This window comes from Diceros bicornis, chromosome 24, assembly GCF_020826845.1.
Source record: "Diceros bicornis minor isolate mBicDic1 chromosome 24, mDicBic1.mat.cur, whole genome shotgun sequence".
Taxonomy (NCBI): domain Eukaryota; kingdom Metazoa; phylum Chordata; class Mammalia; order Perissodactyla; family Rhinocerotidae; genus Diceros; species Diceros bicornis.
In genome coordinates this window covers 22,377,468-22,394,979 of record NC_080763.1, presented here as the reverse complement: position 1 = coordinate 22,394,979, position 17,512 = coordinate 22,377,468, and the positions used below count along the sequence as shown (strand labels likewise).

General features: G+C 50.8%; 1 protein-coding gene across 2 annotated transcripts; it reads left to right on the top strand.

The window, feature by feature from the left end:
* Positions 1-311: 311 nt before the first annotated feature.
* Positions 312-15,451, top strand: ABCD4 (ATP binding cassette subfamily D member 4). Of its 2 annotated transcripts, XM_058567342.1 has the most exons (19): positions 312-470; positions 3,361-3,479; positions 3,639-3,766; positions 4,959-5,098; positions 6,336-6,452; positions 6,842-6,967; positions 7,582-7,632; positions 9,168-9,262; positions 9,491-9,612; positions 9,719-9,810; positions 9,989-10,078; positions 11,602-11,810; positions 11,979-12,070; positions 12,585-12,621; positions 13,018-13,067; positions 13,515-13,567; positions 13,890-13,966; positions 14,614-14,729; positions 14,900-15,451. In XM_058567342.1, the coding sequence occupies exons 1-19, from the start codon at positions 433-435 to the stop codon at positions 14,966-14,968; spliced, it is 1,821 nt and encodes a 606-aa protein (XP_058423325.1). In that variant the 5' UTR covers positions 312-432; the 3' UTR covers positions 14,969-15,451. The 2 variants fall into 2 exon arrangements, with proteins under 2 accessions (XP_058423325.1, XP_058423326.1); XM_058567343.1 differs by lacking the exons at positions 312-470; positions 3,361-3,479; positions 3,639-3,766; ... (1 more) ...; positions 6,336-6,452; positions 9,168-9,262 and having other exon boundaries at positions 6,889-6,967.
* The last annotated feature ends 2,061 nt before the right edge of the window (positions 15,452-17,512 follow it).

The following is a 17,512-nucleotide window of genomic DNA, read 5'->3' as shown; positions in this document are numbered from 1 at the left end:
GGAAAAGTTTGGATTTTATTCTAACCGCAATCGGAAGCTTGGTAAAGCTTATGTTGTTAAAAAATCCCTCTGGCTTCTTTGGGAGAATGTATGAAACATCTACTGTATTCAGAATCTAAAATACTTGTTATAAAAAACTTTCGTCACATTCTCGGCTCTCTGTTGTCAATGGGGAAACCTTCAACTCCACAAGGGGGCGCTCAAGGCGCCGGGTCGACAGACTGTAACGCTCAGCACTCTTTGGTTCTTTTAGAGAGGTCGGTCGCTTCCGGGAGCGGCCTCGTGGCCCGGCGCCTTCCTCTCTATCCGTCCGTGTCTGTGGTCGCCGGGCGCCGGGGCCCCGCCCCTCTCCGGCTGGCCGCGCGCTCTTTGGACTCTGCCCAGCGCGGACGCGAGGGCAGCGGGGCTCACGCCGGGGTCGGATCCCGGGGCATGGCGGTCTCGGGGCTCGCGCCCCGGGCTGGCGCCAGGTGAGCAGGGCGGCTGGGGAGGAGGGCCGGGCCTCGGGGCGTCCTACTCGGGGCTGTGTAGGGAAGGGGCTCAACTGCCTTTCGCCCTTGTCCGCGGCCCTGGGGGATTCCCCTCTCCGGCGAAAGAGGAGCTCCCTTTGAAGGGGCGCCCACCCTCCGCTCCCATCCAAGGCCGCCCTCCGGACTTCGCGGGAACTTCTGCCGTCCCCTGCACTCTGGGTGTGGGGTCGTCTCCCTCGGAACTGGCTTTTTTTTTTAAGACCTCAAGTGCACAGAATTGAGTTGATCACCCTTCTCAGTTCTTGGCACACTGTGGGCCAGTGCAAGGCCTCCCTTGGGTTTTATTATCTTCCTCCTTTGGTTTCTTATTCTCCATCCCATTTCACTCCCCTTATGATAGACACCCATTCTTGTGTTAAAAGAGTGTCTTTACAGCCCACCTTACATAAGTTTGCGTATATGTCACCTTAAAAAATAGTTTTTGAATTCATGTAAATGATAATATGCTTTGATTTTTAAAAGCCTTTTTACTCAACATTGTGGTGTATTTTGTGTGTGTGAGAGGAAGATCAGCCCTGAGCTAACATCCATGCCAATCCTCCTCTTTTTGCTGAGGAAGACTGGCCCTGGGCTAACATCTGTGCCCGTCTTCCTCCACTTTATATGGGACACCGCTACAGCATGGCCTGACAAGCGGTGCTACTGCCTGTGCGTGCCTGGGATCCCACCCGCCCCGCCTGAGCGGAGCGCCCGCACTTAACCGCTACGCCAGGGGGCAGGTGCCTCAACATTGTGTTTTTGAGATCATCTGTGCTATCCTAATCTAATTTCACTTCTGAGTGCTGCATGGTGCTACCCTAAGTGCGTTAGACCCCATTTTCCTTATACGTTCCCCCTAGTGATGGACACTTAGATTGCTTCCAATTTTTAACTGCCACAAACCATACTGGCACTTGTCTCTTTGTGGATATAGGTGATTTTCTCTGGATTATCCATCCCAGGGTAGGGTGCTAGGACATACCTAATTCTGCTCGATTGTTCTCTGGAATGGTCACACCAGTTTGTACTTCCCAACAGCATTGCATAAAGGTTTCTGTTTCCCCATAGGCCCCCAACATTTGGTATTGTTTGGTTTTCTAATGTTTATCAATCTGTTGGGTATAAGGTGGTCTCTCATTGTGTTAATTTTCATGTATTAAGCGTTTGGGTTTCCCCTTTTCTGAAATGCCTATTTATATCCTTTTCCCACTTTTCTGTGGATTTCCTGTCTTCCTGATTTTCAGGAATTCCTTGTATGCTCTAGATTTTAATTCCTTGTTGGTTTTATATCCTGCAAATACCTTCTCCAAGTCTTTTAATCTGTGGTACTGCTTTGAACAAAAATGTTTAATTCTAAATTAAATCCATTCATTTTCCCTTTTATAGTTTGTGTTTTTGGGGTCTTCTTTGAGAAATACCTTTCCACTATATCTTCACTAAGCTATTCTTCTATATTTCCTTCAATTAACTAAATAGTGTTACTTTTCACATTTAGATTTTTAATCCATTGGAGTTTTTAAAATTTATTTTTGTAAATGATTTGAGGTAATGACCTAAATTTTCCTCCACCATTTTCAATTAATAACTAATGAATTAAGAATTAAAAATTAGATAAGCTGTTGAGCATAATTAAGAGCACAGATTCTTGGAGCCAGGCTGCCTCCTAACCAGGTGGGTGGCTAGGCAAGTTACTTAACCTCTTTTGCCTCAGTTCCTCATCCATAAAATAGGATATAGTCTCCATCTCTTAAGGTTGTGACAATTAAATGAATTAATACATGTAAAACACGTGTAGAACAGTACTGGGCACACAGTCCATGCTTAATAGGTGTTGACAGCTATTAGTATTAGTATTAATATGTCCTTTCTTATGATATAATCTCTATTATGTGCTCATGTAAATCTAGGTGTATTTTTTCTTTTTAGTTTCTTTGTTCCATTGGTCTTTTTATTCCTGTGTTAATACCACACTTTGTTTTTCCTCCAGTCCTGTAATATGATATGTCTTAATAATCTGATGGTTTGGGTCTCTTCCTCCTCATTTCCTATTCTTCACCATTGTCCTCAGCTATTCATGGACCTTTATATTTCCATATAAAGTTCCTCAGAGAAGTCCTACTTTTGATTGTATTATATTGAATTTATAGACTACTTTTGTTAAAATGAGGTCTCTATAATGTTAAGTCGTGCCACCTCTGTCTATTTAAGTCTTTCACATCCAATAATAGAGCTTTTTGTTTTTCCTCCAAAATGTCTTATACATTCTTTTTTAAAGTTAATCCTTGGAAATTTTATAGTTTTTCTATACTTTTCTTACTTTTGTAAATGATGTCTTATTTCCTTTATGTATGCCACTTGGTTATTGTTGGTGTTTTGATATTTGATATTGATATTGGTATGTTAACCCTATACTAGCTGAACTTGTTTTATTTCTAACATTTTGTCTACTGATTTGCTGTAAATGATCACGCCATCTGCAGATAATGACAATTTAATCTCTTCCCTTTACCTCATTTTTTTTTTCTTGCTTTATTCCTTTATCCAGAACCTTAAAATCCTTGCAGTGGGCTTCCTTGTCTTGTTTGTGACCATGAAGAGGATGTGGCCAAAGTTTCTTCATTAACTATGTTTTTTTGCTGTAGATTTTTGGTAAATTATCTTTTATATCATTTGTCAACTTAAATTCCTTTCCATCCCTGGTCTGTTTGCAGCCTACCATCTTCAGCATTCGTAAACTGTTCTATCTGCATGGCCTGGACCTTCCACAGAACAGTGTGATAAGCTTGGTAACTACTCTGTAAGGCTTACCCGCCCTCTTAGGTTTCTCTCTGTTTCTTCTGCTTTTCCTCAGGCCCATGTTAGATCTGCGATTTCTCCAGCGGTTCCTACAGATACAGAAGGTTTTGTTTCCCTCTTGGTCGTCACAGAATGCCTTGATGTTCCTGACCCTTTTGTCTGTGGCCCTACTGGGTGAGTGTGTGAGCCCAGGATAGAGGGGGAAGGGCAGCCCTGGTTTGGGGTCTCTTTCCTTCTCTCTGGAGTGTTGATGAGGCAAGGACTCAGGAGGAAGCCTCCCTCCTTTTCTCGCCCGTCGTCACTGCTGATTTCTGACTCTTCTCCTTCCCCCAGAGCAACTGGTGATCTACCGGGTTGGCTTGATCCCCAGTCAGTACTATGGGGTCCTGGGAAACAAAGACTTCGATGGGTTTAAGACCTTGACATTCCTGGCTATCGTGCTCATTGTTCTCAACTCCATGGTAAGGTCTTCTCCCTGTATCTCTCCTCCTCTCCAGCCTAGTAGGAGTGGAACGCCCAGTGGGACTTAGCCACCGGGAAGCAGGAATCAAGCTGTGGGTGTGTGTTCCCTCCGTTTTTGGGGAACTTGAGGTCAGAAGCCTAGGCAGGACATTGATCTTGCTCTTTGACCCACTTGGGACCAATTCCTCTGGTGTTTGAAGCTCCCAGGACTAGGCCACAAGGTTCTGGTTTAATTCAGCATTTAGTGGAAATGATCATTGTCCCTCCCATTCCCAGAACTCTTGCTTCAGGGAGCTCAGAGTGCTTAAAAACTGGGATCAGCAGCCAGAGCGGCTCTTCCTGCTCTCCAGGGCTGAGGGTGTGACTCAGCCTGGCACCATGTGACACCTGCCAGCCTTTGCACCTGCCGCTTTCTTCAGAATGGCATCCTTCCCCCACCCCTCGTTCACTTGGTTAACGCCTGCTCACTTTTCAAGATTCCTCTATTGTCACCTCCTTCAAGTCCTCCTCACCTTTGTCCTTCATGTTTCCTCCGCTAAACTCTGCCCTTTTTCTCTACTTCACTAATACTTTGAGTTTACCTCTGCTGTAACACTCCTCACACCCTTGTAATTGTCTGTTTCCTTGCTGGACTATGAGCACATTGTTTTTTCCCTTGTGCTTGCATATAGGTGCTCTGTAAAGGGTGACTGATGAGAGTCAGGGCTCTGCTAGGACTCAGGCCCAGTGCTCTCTGTCAGGCTATACTACCTGTTTTCTTGGAGAAGCCACTTCTCATCACACTTGGGCACCTTTGATGGGTCTTCAGTCTGTAAGCACCTATGTATACAGAATCCTGTTCCAAGTTCTGGGACAGAAAAGAGCATAAATGGAGTAGAAGATATCGTCCCCAATCTCCAGAAGCTCATCTGCTCTCAGATTAAGACAGTACAATGTAGAAAGGGGCTCAAGGGCCTTGCCATGTAAGCCCTTCAGTATCTGGTGAAGGAATGAACACGTGAGTGAGTGAGGAAGGGGAGAATCCCATGACTCGAGGCTTTAAACAAGCGAAAGTGCTGAGTGGACAGAGTCCTCAGACTGGGCTGGGACTGGTCAGCAGAGGCTTTCTGCCGGCCCTGAGCTTTGAGCTGAGACTTGCAGGAAGCCATCTCTGCTTTCCCTGCCCTTCCCCTTGCCTCCCCCACCGCACAGCTGAAGAGCTTCGACCAGTTCATCTGCAACCTGCTGTATGTGAGCTGGAGGAAGGACCTCACCGAGCACCTCCATCGCCTCTACTTCCGGGGCCGCGTGTACTACACTCTCAACGTGCTGCGCGATGACATCGATAACCCGTAGGCGCACCCCTCAGTCCCTGCTATCCTCTGCGTGGCCCTATCCATCTGGCCCAGCCCTGGAGAGTCCCTGCGGCAGGCCCCACGGAGACCATCTCCAGTTACCTGCAGATATTGCCGTCCAGAGCCTGGACAGCAGTGGGGAGGGTGCTCCCGAGGACCGCTGGAGAGGCTGCAGGGCTGAGAATACGGAGCTAAAAAGAGGCCAGGAGCAGCTCCCTTTTGTCCATTTCGTACCGTGGGCTTCCAAATAAGGCACCCTCGGAAGAAAGTGGCCTTGCTAGAAAAGGCTAGAAAACTAGCTCTCAGATTTTCAGCAGTGAAAAATTACTGCTCTCCAGGGCTCAGTCTAGGATTGAGATCCCCATTTTATCACCTTCCAGCTTATAGCTCTTAAGTTCACTAAGTCCCAGGTTCCTTTTCTGTGAGGGGACAATAATAGTTCGTACCTCAAAGGGTGTAGTGAGGATGAACTGATATAATTCGTGTGCATGTGCCTGTGATGCACACATACGGTGCCTGGCGCAGAGCCAGTGGTCCAATGTCAGGTAGCTCTCGTTATCTTACAGGTGAAAACACTGAGGCTCAGCATGCAAGTAACTCACCCAGGGTTTCATTGGGAGTAGGAGTCGGTGTGGCCCTGGTGGCGTGAAGGGACATATGGGGTCTCTCCTCATAGTCATTCTCTTCCCACTCACCACCCTCCCAAGCACTCTGCTGCCTGGAGTAACTGTTCTTGAGCTGAGCTTTGCAGCAGAGATTCTTGGGAGGCTGCTGCTGCTGCTTAACTTTCTCTCTTAGGCCTCTTTTCTGTGGCTCAACTTATATAAAGCTTCCGCAGCTAGATAGCTACCATGGGGGCCGGCTCAGGCTCGTAAGAGAGATGGGAGGAGGGAAACCAATGGGTTAGCTTTTCTGGTCATTCAGAAACTCAGCTCATCCACCCTCAGGTTTTTTTTTGGCTCCGCTCAGAGCTGGCTCAGGACCCCTGGTGCTGGACCTTTCAGTTGCTACTTTTTCTGAGGGGTAGATCGAGGCACCATAAGAACCCTGTTTAAAGGTCATAAGGGTCTCAGTGCCTCTAGGAAACCATCCCTTGTCTGGGTCCGTCTTCCCGTGGTGGTGTTGCTGACAGCACTGAAAGGCAAGGTCAGAATAAGAGGTAACATGGAACTGTCTTAGCTCTCTCAGCCCTCAAAGCCAGCTCCCGGTCCAGTTACTGTGTCGTTGGCTGCAGGGACCAGCGCATCAGCCAGGACGTGGAGCGGTTCTGCCGGCAGCTCAGCAGCATGGCCAGCAAGCTGATCATCTCCCCCTTCACGCTCATCTACTATACCTATCAGTGCTTCCAAAGGTGAAGCCTCTCCTCTTCCCAGAGTCCGTCCCCTCCCCCGGCCCCGTGGTTCCCCGGAGACCCCTCACTCACATGTTGGGCGAGAGTCAGCTCTCCCAGGTCAGGGTCCAAGAGAGGCTAGTCTTCCCTCCCTCCCACCTGCACCTCAGGAAGTCTTCTTATCTCGCACACTTGGGCCCCTGCCCTCCCTTTAGCCCTGTGGTGTTTCAGTGTCACAGGGATCCTGGTGCTCTGACAGCTTAGACCAGGTACCAGATGCCCACACGCAGGAGCAGAGGCCCCACAGGGCTCTGTGATGGGACAGGGGCTGCCCAAAAGCGGGCAGGAGTCAGGGCTGAGGCCTGCAGGGATATGTGGCTCCCCATACCCTCCCTCTCTCTGCCTTTCAGCACAGGCTGGCTCGGGCCTGTGAGCATCTTTGGGTATTTCATCCTGGGAACGATGGTGAACAAAGTGTTGATGGGACCCATTGTGGCGAAGTTGGTGCAGCAGGAGAAGCTGGAGGGGGATTTCAGGTGTGTCTCTCTCGCTTGAGGTTTCTGGGCTGGTCTTAATGGTTACGGAATGGGATCTGGAGTAAGACTGCCCAAGTTCAAATCCCAGCTATGCCAGTTATTAGCCGTGTACTCTTGGACGAGGTCTTTAACCTCTCGAAACTTGAGTTTTCCTATCTCTAAAATGGGGATGGTACTGTTACCTATGGAGACGATTGTGAGGAGGATTAATGATATTATACGTGAGAAGCACTGGGAACTGTGTGTGGGCAGCCATCATCGTCATCATCCCTTGGCCCTCTCACATGCTTCTGATCCATCCACCCTGATTTGGGTCAGCTAATGGATCCAGCCCCTACTCTGTGCTTCTTGGCCTCCTCTGTCAGGTCCAGCCCTGGCAGGAGGAGGTGCTGTGGGCAGGTAAGGGGCCGCCCTGTCTCCAGAGCTCCTGCCGCCCCACCCAGGCCCTGGGCTTTCCCATCCCTGTGACAGTCCAGGGCAGGATTGGGCTGCCACAGCCAGTTTCAAAGTGCAGCCAGGCTCCTCTCCTGTCCTGGATCTTCTTGATCCACAATTCCAAAAGGAGAGAGCCAGTATGCGCCTTGTCAGCACGCATTTCCCTTTGGTCTGCCCAGGTTCAAGCACGTGCAGATCCGGGTGAATGCTGAGCCTGCTGCTTTCTTCAGGTGAGTCAGGGGAATAGTTCCCCTTATGCCTTGTCAGAGCTGATAGTGGAGAAGGGAAGATGAATTGTACCACCCCCCACCAGCACCGAGCCCAGGGGCTGAGCATCTTCACACTAGACTGTTACCCCACCCCTTACCTCTCATCCTTAGGTCCAGGGGTTTGCTTCTGAAGCTGGTGGTTCATTTAAGTGGCCTAGCATGGGGCCTAAATTTGTTCTAAGAATGAAGTGAGTGAAGGCTTCATCATCTTGCTGATGACTGTAAGGCATTGCCTCTGCCTCTCATTTTCTGCCAGCGCCTGACGTCCAAGGCTGACTGTTGGTCTCTGTAGCATGAGAGGGAACGGGAGCCTCTCAGGAGATTGGGAGACCTGCTCCCCAGACACTGTCCAAATGGAGCAGAGTGTCTGGTCTCCTGACAGCCGCGTTGTGAAATCCCATTCCTTCCCTTGGGCCAGGGCAGGTGCCTGTGCTCTGCCTCCCGTGTGGCCTCCGAGTCAGTGTGTGGACGGATAGTGCAGACCCCAGAGGTTGGTGTTTAGGGAGTGGAAGTTACTCCTTGATCACCTGCATTTAATAGCCCTGGGACCTTTGCTCCTCTGCCAGTCTCTGTTGCAGTTTGCAGCTTCCACCACTTGGGGGCACCACGAATGCTAGGACTCTGTGAGCTGGAGTTTGGTTGGGCGGCGAGCAGGGCTGGGCCTGGGCTAAGTTGTTTTTGGATTCTGGGGCCTCTGCCCATGAAGCTCTGGGCTCTGGGGAAGCACGTTGGTTCTAGGAGCTCCGGATGGGTTCTTCTGTGGCCTTTGTCCTGCTCTAAACAAAGTCTGAAATGCCCCCTCTGTACTTTCTCCACCTTTTCTGCCTGGAGAATTTCTGCCCGTCCTTGACCCCCAAGTTGCCTCCTCTGGGGAGCCTTCCCAGACTCCCTTAGTGGTCAAGCCTGTTTGTTGCCATAGCCCTGAAGATATACTGCTTATGTCACACTTTCCAAGTTCTAGTGCGTCTGCCTGCACCCCAAACTGGGAGCTCCTCAAGGACGGGGACTGTTCAGCCACCTCTTTGTCTCACTGGCTAACTAGTGCAGAGCCTGCCACATCGCGACTGCTCCGTGTAGATTTGTTCAATAATTGCAGCTATTATTGATTGAAGGCCCTTCCATGTGCCTGGCACTTTATATTCAGAAATTCTCCCTCTAGGCTATTACGGCTATTACGTAGGTATTATAAGCTCCATTTTACAGCTGGGGAAACTGCGACTCGGAGGCGTAAGTAACCTGTCAGTGTCACCCACCTAGTAACTGGCCAGAGCCAGGATTTGAACCAGGTCTGCCCAATCTGGGTTCATGTCCTTTCCGCAGACAATACCACGTTGAATGAATGAAGCAATGAATGGGTGCTAGTGGCAGAAAGGGTCTGAGGAGAAGATTATTTGGATGGAGTTGGTCCCTAAAGGAGGGTGTGATGAGGGACAGAGGGACCTCCAGCCTGGCTGAGGCTCTCCAGGCCCCATGAACATCCCAGCCTTTCTCGTCAGAGCTGGGCATGTGGAGCACATGAGGACAAACCGCAGGCTGCAGAGACTCCTTCAGACCCAGAGGGAGCTGATGTCCAAGGAGCTCTGGCTGTACAGTAGGTGGAGGGAGCCCCAGGAGTGGGATAGTCCCCTAACCTCCCCACTTCTCTCTGTGCTAATAAGTTTGCTCTGATGAAGGAATTAACCACTGGGAACCACTGCCTTTGCTGTATGTGTCCTCAGGAGAATGAGGATCCAGGGAATAGCTTGGCCCTGCTTGGCGTCCTGCTCCTCTCAGAGCACATAAATGTTCCCGGGTCTCTTATGCAGTCTGTCTCCTACAGTTGGCGTCAACACGTTTGACTATCTGGGCAGCATCCTGAGTTATGTCGTGATCGCCATCCCCATTTTCAGTGGCGTCTACGGAGACCTGAGCCCCACAGAGCTCAGCACCCTGGTCAGCAAGGTGAAAATCCCTCCTGGTGACCCCTCATGCCGTCCCCTCCACCCCTTGTCCCAGCACCCAGGGCCTCGAGTCGAGGCCTGCGCTCACTGCTTTCTGTCCTGTCCAGAATGCCTTTGTGTGTATTTACCTCATCAGCTGCTTCACCCGGCTCATCGACCTCTCCACCACGCTCTCAGATGTGGCTGGTTACACACACAGGTGAGGCTGCATCCGGCCCCTCTCTAGTTCCTGAGCAAAATGTGTGCCGCTGGGAGAAGTAGCTGAATGAAAAAAGGAACAGAAAAACTCACATATACTAGTGGGTGTGGGAGAGAAAAAGGAGTAATGCCTTCGCCCGGGCCCCCAGACCCTCCTCAGGTTTTTACTTCTTGCCCAGGATCGGGGAGCTTCAGGAGGCCCTGCTGGACATGTCCCTGAAGTTGCAGGACAGTGAGATTCTGGACGAGAGCGAGTGGGACTTGGACAGGTGAGCACTGGGCTGGCAGGGTTGTGCAGGGCTTGAGAATACAGGCTCCGGAACCGCCCGGCGTGGGTTTACCCTGGAGCCCTGCCCCTCCCCAGCTGGGCAGCAGAGTTGTGCGGAGCAAATGAATGACCTCCATGTCTTGGCCAGGCACATTATAAACGCTTACAATCAAAATTGTAGTTTTGGCATTCATTGCATTAATTTATACCATCCTCCAGCTGCTAGAAGCAAAGTACACACACCTGCCTGGGCCTGAGATAACAAAACAAAAATCTGAATAGTATTCCTCCTCTTCGATTTTCCCCTCCTCCTCCCTCTGAGCCCTGCCGCCTTCGGCTTTCCTCAGGGCACGTCTAGTCTCTGTTCCCCAGGCCTCACTGAGACCCAGAGACGTCTTTATTCGTGTATCTTTGCAGGCTCTGTGATGTTTCTGACTTTCTATATATTGAGGATTTGTTTCACATCCTCACTTTTCTTGGGCAAATTACTGAACTGTTCTGTGTCTCAGTTTCTTCATCTCTATAAAGGGGACATTAATGGAACCGTCCTCTTAGGATTGTTCTGAGGATTAGATATCATAGTTCATGGAAAGTGCTTGAACAGTGGCCACAGAGTAAGCTTTCAAAAATGGAAACAGTCTGAATTCCAGGGCCTACGCTCACCTCTCTTCTTAGGAACTAATGCCTGAACTGTTACCCCTGTTCAAAATTAAAACTTGATGCAACTGAGCCCAGAGGCCAGGGTGGTTGTACAGGGACTACAGGAAACCAGAGTTGCTGTGGAGAGCCAGCAACTCCAAAACTGTGTAGCGTTACTACTCCCATTCTTATCATCAGTCCACGAGTCACACTGTGATGCCATGAAAACCCACCAACGTTAGAATTAGACAGATTCAGCTCGTGACCCTGAGGAAGTTACTCACCTGCCAAGTGGGGATGATATCTGTGATTCATAGGTGTTAAGACTGATGAAGATCAGTCGTGTGGGGGGCTTTGCCCAGCCTGGCACAAAGTAGGTGCCCCCAACTCCACCTCTGTGTTAGTCTGCTAGGGCTGCCATAGCAAAATACCACAGACTGGGTGGCTTAAACAACAATTTACTTTCTCACAGTTCTGACAGTCTAGAAGTCCAAGGTCAGGGTGTAGGCAGTCTTGGTTTCTCCTGAGGCCTCTCTTCTTGGCTTGTGGATGGCTGTGTTTTCGCTGTGTGCTTACATGGCCTTTTCTCTTAATGCAAACTCCTGGGGTCTCTCCCTCTTCTTAAAAGAACACCAGTGATATTGGACTAGGGCCCCACCCTAATGGCCTCATTTTAACATAGTCACCTCTTTAAAGACCTTATCTCCAAATGTGGTTACATTCTGAGGTACTAGGGGTTAGGACTTCAACATATGATTTTGAGGGCACAGTTCAGCCCATAACAACCCCTCAGTCCAGGGGTGATGCCCCCAAGGAGAAGAACCTCCCCCCTGGCAATACTGACGCTGCTTATCTTCCCCACACCCCTCCCCTCTCTGCCCCCAGGGCCCCGGCATGGCCAGTAGCAGAGCCAACAGACACAGCTTTTCTCCTTGAACGGGTCTCCATCTCTGCCCCCTCCTCTAACAAACCCTTGATCAAGGATCTGAGCCTGAAGATCTCTGAGGGGCAGAGTCTGCTCATCACGGGCAACACGGGCACCGGCAAGACCTCGCTGCTGCGGGTTCTGGGCGGCCTCTGGGCGAGCACTCGGGGTAAGAACCAGCCCTCCCTGCCTCTGGGCCAGCCAGGCTGGCGTGCGGGCATGTGCATGTGCATGTGAGAGTGTGAGATTCCAGCCGCCTTTGTTGGAGAAAGGGAATGAGAGGCGAGATCTCAAATTTGAGGAGATCTCAAAATGGAGGTTTCTGTGGGCTCCGCAGGCTCGGTGCAGATGCTTACGGACTTTGGACCCCATGGGGTATTATTCCTGCCACAAAAGCCATTCTTCACTGACGGGACCCTCCGGGAGCAGGTCAGCTTGGGACCCACTGCTCCCACCGCCCCCCCAAACTAGGACCGCTGGCAGTGAGACAGGTCTCAGCCCTAGAGAGTTATGGGGCAGAAGGTGGGGTGATATAATGACCTGTACCCAGGCACTCCCTGGCTCTAAGAACATTTTCTTCACATCCGTGGATCAGGCTGTGTACTCAGAGCAACTCCTAGGCAGGTTAACTTGTGGGATTCACAGCCAAAGATCACATGCGTTTGTTGAACACCAAGGTTGGATTCAGGGGGCCCTGCCCTCAGGAGCCTCACAGTCTCTCTTCCCCCAGACACACATCTGAAGGTTGCAGTGACCCTGCCCCGCTGTCTGCAGGCCCAGCCTCTCCCACTGGACCCTCGGCCAGGGTGTTCCCTACTCTCCTTCGGTGGAGAGGAGCCTGGCCTCTAGGGTTCCTGGGCTATTTCTGAGGGAGGGTGGGCTGTGTATAGCCCCATCTCTCATTGGCCCTGGTCCTCGGCCCATGTGGTTTTTATTTTATCAGGTGATATATCCCCTGAAGGAGATCTACCCAGACTCAGGTGAGCGGGGCCTCCTCGGGGCGTGTCCTCCCATCTCAGTTGTCCCAGCTCTGCCTGACTGTGGCCTCAGCTGTGCCTTTTGAGAGAGGCCCCAGCCAGGCTACCGGTTTCAGGTTGGGTCCCCTCCTCCTTCGACTGTTTACTATTTTAGGATCTGTACCCTGACCCCGTCTTGTTCTGCCTTCCCCTCCTTGGGATGAGACACCCACTGGAGGAAGGGAAGGATTACTTCTTTCACGTGGCCCTTCCCTTGTTAATTAAGTGCTGTAACCTGTCACTTCAGAACCTTAGCCCAGATTCTGGGGCCCCCACCCCAGGCCCCTGCTGTGATGTGCCCATCTATTATGGCTATCCAGAAGGAGCTGACTTCACGAAGAAGGCGTCTCTGTTTTCCAGGTTCTACTGATGATGAGAGGATCATGAGGTTCTTGGAGTTGGCAGGCCTGGTAAGTGAGGGCAAGGACCCTGAGGTCTAAGCCTACCAGGTAGCACTGACCACAAGTGCTGGCCCAGCGTAGCCGGCCCTACTGTGCCTGAGCCCAGGACTGGGGAGTGGGAGTGTAAAGTGGCAGTGGGAGCCGTTGGCCAGGTACGGATGACAGAGGGGTGCACTCTCTGCGGCGAATTTTAAAACAGTAATAAAACTGAGTCAGTCTGCTTTTTCTTGTCACCATGCTCCAGCAAATCTAAACAGTGTAGTTGATAGGATACTCCTCTCTGCCTGGGCGGATTTCTCCCACAGCCCCCCCACTTGCTACCCCTCCACCCTCGCCACTGGGGTGGAGCTCTGTCTCGGAGGTGTGTGTGTGGTGGGGACTGAGGAGGTTCCTCAGGATGGCAGGAAGCAGGGATGGGCCCTTTCATGGACATCATTCTCTCTGTGTGTGTTACAGTCCAGCTTGGTGGCAAGGACAGAGGGTCTGGACCAGCAGGTCGATTGGAACTGGTAAGAAGGGAGTGGGGATGCTCCAGAGCCAGCTCCCCCAAAGACATTGTGTTCCCGGGGTCCGGTCCACGGATGGAGTGGCTCCTGACCCCAAATTCCAGCGGTTTGCTGGCCCATCGGAGGCATCTTTCATGCCCTTGGGAGCAGAGTTTCGGCCTCACCTTGTGTGGGCGGTGGGGCAGTAGTGGAAAGGGGAGTGATGTCCGTCTGTTCTGGGGCCAGCCTCTCTGCAGTGAGAACCTCTTTCTGCCCAGACCCATTCTAGGCAAAAGCCAGGCTACATTCTCCTTCCTCCAGCGGTTCTCTCACTCCCTTTCCTCAGGTATGATGTTCTGTCCCCGGGGGAGATGCAGAGGCTCTCCTTTGCCCGACTCTTCTACCTGCAGCCGAAGTACGCAGGTGAGGTTCGGTGCGCACACCAGGTACTGTGTGTGCTCACAGGTGTGGCAGTGTGTGTTCATGTACATCTGGGGTGGCATTCGTGTGGGTAGGAGAGCACACCTGTGCGTGGCTGGGCATCTCTGTCCCTGCAGGAGAGGACAGCAGGGCTCTGCCCATGAGGGAGCGATGCTTGGCATCCTCAGAGCAGCCCTGGATATGTTATACTGCCGATTCCTAAGCTTTCTGCCGTTGGAGCAGCTGGAGCCAGCCTTGAGAGGGCTTGTGATTTTGTGCTCCTCAGGCTCTGCCATCAGTGAATGGGCATCCCTGCAGCTGTGCCTGGCAGAGGAAGGGCAGGTGTGGATTTTCCAAGGACTGACATCCTTGGGGGAACTAGGATTCCCTGGATTGAGTGGTCCTAGGCAGGGCTGGTGCTTATCTGCAGGAAGCTGAGGGGTTTTGTCCTGCTGCTGGCAGAAGGCTTCCAGATGGAGCCTAGCCCCCTGCTCCTTTGGCCCCTTGTCTCCCTAAGGCAGGGCTCCTGTAAGCCAGAGCAGCCTTCAGCTTCCCCCTCAGCCCTAGCTGGAGGTGAGTGTGGGTTGGAGGAGAAGCAGAGGTGGGCCAGAGGCAGGATTTGATCTCTTCCCACCGGGTTCTGCCCTCAGTGCTTGATGAAGCCACCAGTGCCCTGACCGAGGAGGTGGAGAGCGAGCTCTACCGCATCGGCCAGCAGCTGGGCATGACCTTCATCAGCGTGGGACATCGGCAGAGCCTTGAGAAGGTACCCGTGCTCACGAGGGTGGAGGAGGAGGAACCCAAAGGCTGGGCCTGGCCAGGGCCAGAGGCCCCTCAAAATGGAAAGTGGGGGTGGCAGAGAGGGAATGGGCCCAGTGGCCTCCTATTGTCGTGACCAGAGCAGCCTGATCTCTGTGTGGTGGCGGTCTCTTGTAGTTTCACTCCTTCGTTCTGAAACTCTGTGGAGAAGGAAGATGGGAACTGACCAGAATCAAAGTGGAATGAATCCCAGGATGTGGCTGGCCACCAGAAGGAGAGCCAAGCGTGGGGCAGGTCGTTAGTCTCCAGGAGAGACCAAGAGAACTGACGGGCAAGGAATGAGCCCCAGGTTCACCTCACAGGTCCTGTGTGGGGAGCACTGGCAGCAGGGGGCTTCACCCAGGAGTGGCCCTCCGTGGGGCACTCAGTCCTGTCAGAGCTCCCCTGCCACCTCAGCCAGAGCTCCATACGTTTGAAGTGCTGATTCCTTACAAATTACCTCAGATCATGTTTTCTAAAGAAAAACCTGAAAGTGTGGGATCTATAAGGAATGCAGGGTGAAAGTAGAGAAAGTATTGGACTTGGAGTTAAGAGATCCAGAAGTCTTTTAAATCAAAACTTTTAGGTTTTGCAACAATAGATGTTTAATTTTAATCAACTATTTAGATTTTATAACTTTTTAAAAAAGAAAAGATAAACATTAAAGAAAACTTTTGGAGCCAGCCATGACGACCTAGTGGTTAAGGTTCGGTGTTCTCACCGCTTCGGCAGCCCGGATTCATTTCTTGGTGGCAGAACCACACCACCCATCTGTCAGTAGCCATGCTGTGGCGGCAGATCACATAGAAGAACTAGAAGGACTTACAGGTAGATATACAACCATGCACTGGGGCTTTGAGGAGGGGAAAAAAAGAGGAAGATTGGCAATGGATGTTAGCTCAGGGCCAATCTTTCCCTGCAAAAAAAAAAAAATTTGCAGCTTTCCCCCTTTCTCTTTCTTCTCCATTATAAGATGATCTTTTTAATTGAATCTCCAGATCTGTATTTGAGAGCCTGGAGGGCAGGGAGCAGCACTCTCTGCTGTGCTGGAATCTTCCGCTCACGGGTTTTCCCTTCACAGGTGCCCCTTTCCATTTGCCTGTTGTACCTAAGCCATTAACCTCTAAAGCCCTTTTCTTTTTCTCGTCTTAGTCCAGGTGAAAATAAATCCCTTTCCCTTCAGTCAGCTAAAATAAGGTTGAGATTTTTCCAAATTAATCTTTATTAGGGAACAACAGCAGCAGGTTGAACAGACAAAACCCAGACAGCACAGGAGCATGAGATGAAAAGTTACTGAGCCCAAAGTGCTTACTCTAGAACAATTCTCCCCAAAGTTCGGTTGTCAGCCTATCACCCTCATGGTGTTTTCCAGATCCCTGTACTTCTTGTACTGTTAATTACATAATATTTTTAAAATTAACTCACTTTTTAAATTTAAATGCACGTTTAAAAGAAAGTTTACACCTGATGTAAATAGAAAGTGACTGTAAAAATGAATACAGAGAGTGTTATGAAACTGCAGCTCAGTACTGTGGCCTGCAAAGACTCTGAGCCCGAGGCTTGCTGTCTGTGTAGAAAGGGAGGTTAAGGGATGTTGTAGAGGAGTTAGACATACCAGCACCCAATGAGAATTTTCTCCTTAGCGAGGTGAGAAAGATGGAATGAGAACTGCAAGGGAAAAAACTTGCTCACTGTAAGACTTGACGTTATTTAGTGCCTTCTTGGTAGCACTGAATGTGATCCTAGATGTGGAGTGGGAGTCCCAGACTGGAGGAAATGCTGCCTAGGTGACTGAAGTCTCGCCCCACCTGGCTTGGCTGGCATGTGGGCCTCAAGCCTGTTCTTACTCAGCTCCGCCCTATAGGGGTGCTAAAGCAGTGTGGCCAGGTGCCCAGCTGAGAGCTCAGGGGGGCACCTGACCAGATCTAATGATGTGTCCAGTCCCCTGTAAAGCCTCCTTAGGGACCTACAGGATGTCAGCACTGGGAAGTCCTGTGGCAGCCCTTCAGCCCGTGTTGAACCCTCTCGCAGCACTGAAAGGGACTGTCGAGGTTGATATCTGCTTCAGGAGTCCTCCCATAGTGGAATCTCCCAACCATATCCTGCCAAGTGGTATGGCCTCTGTTCAAACACCTCTAGCACTGGGACCACCCATCCTCAGACCCCTCTCACTGAAGAGGGCGCTTCCTTAGGTTAAGGGGAAACCTGTCTCCCACCTCTTGGGCGTGTGTCTGTTAAACTGTGGGGTCCAGGTGTGGAAGGACACCCTCTCTAGTTTAATTCCTGTACTTCTATCAGTGTAGCTGACGCTCCCCCCCAGACTTTGGTGACAGCATTGCCTCATTGACTTGCTTCATCCTTACCAGCCCTTTCAACTCCTGAGCCTTTTTCACAAGTGCTGCCGCTGCTAGCGGATTATTTTAGAGACCAAGTTCATGCCTGACTCAGTGTCTTTGCACTTGCTATTTCCTCTGCCTTGAACATGTTCCAAGTGCTGTTTCTGTTCCTAACACTCAGCGATCTCCTTTGCAGAAATCCTGCCAAGAGAAAACTGTTCTTAGGGGCAAACTCCACCTTTGTCCATCACTCATCTCAAAGGCTACTGAGAGGTTAGAGGAATTGATACAAACCTGCATGAAGAAAAGTGAGGTTATGTGTCCTTAGTATAGGACAAAGACGAAAATGTTTATTTTAAATGTTTTAAAATCAGCCAGGCAAAAATTCCCCAAACTTAAGTTCCATTCTGCCACC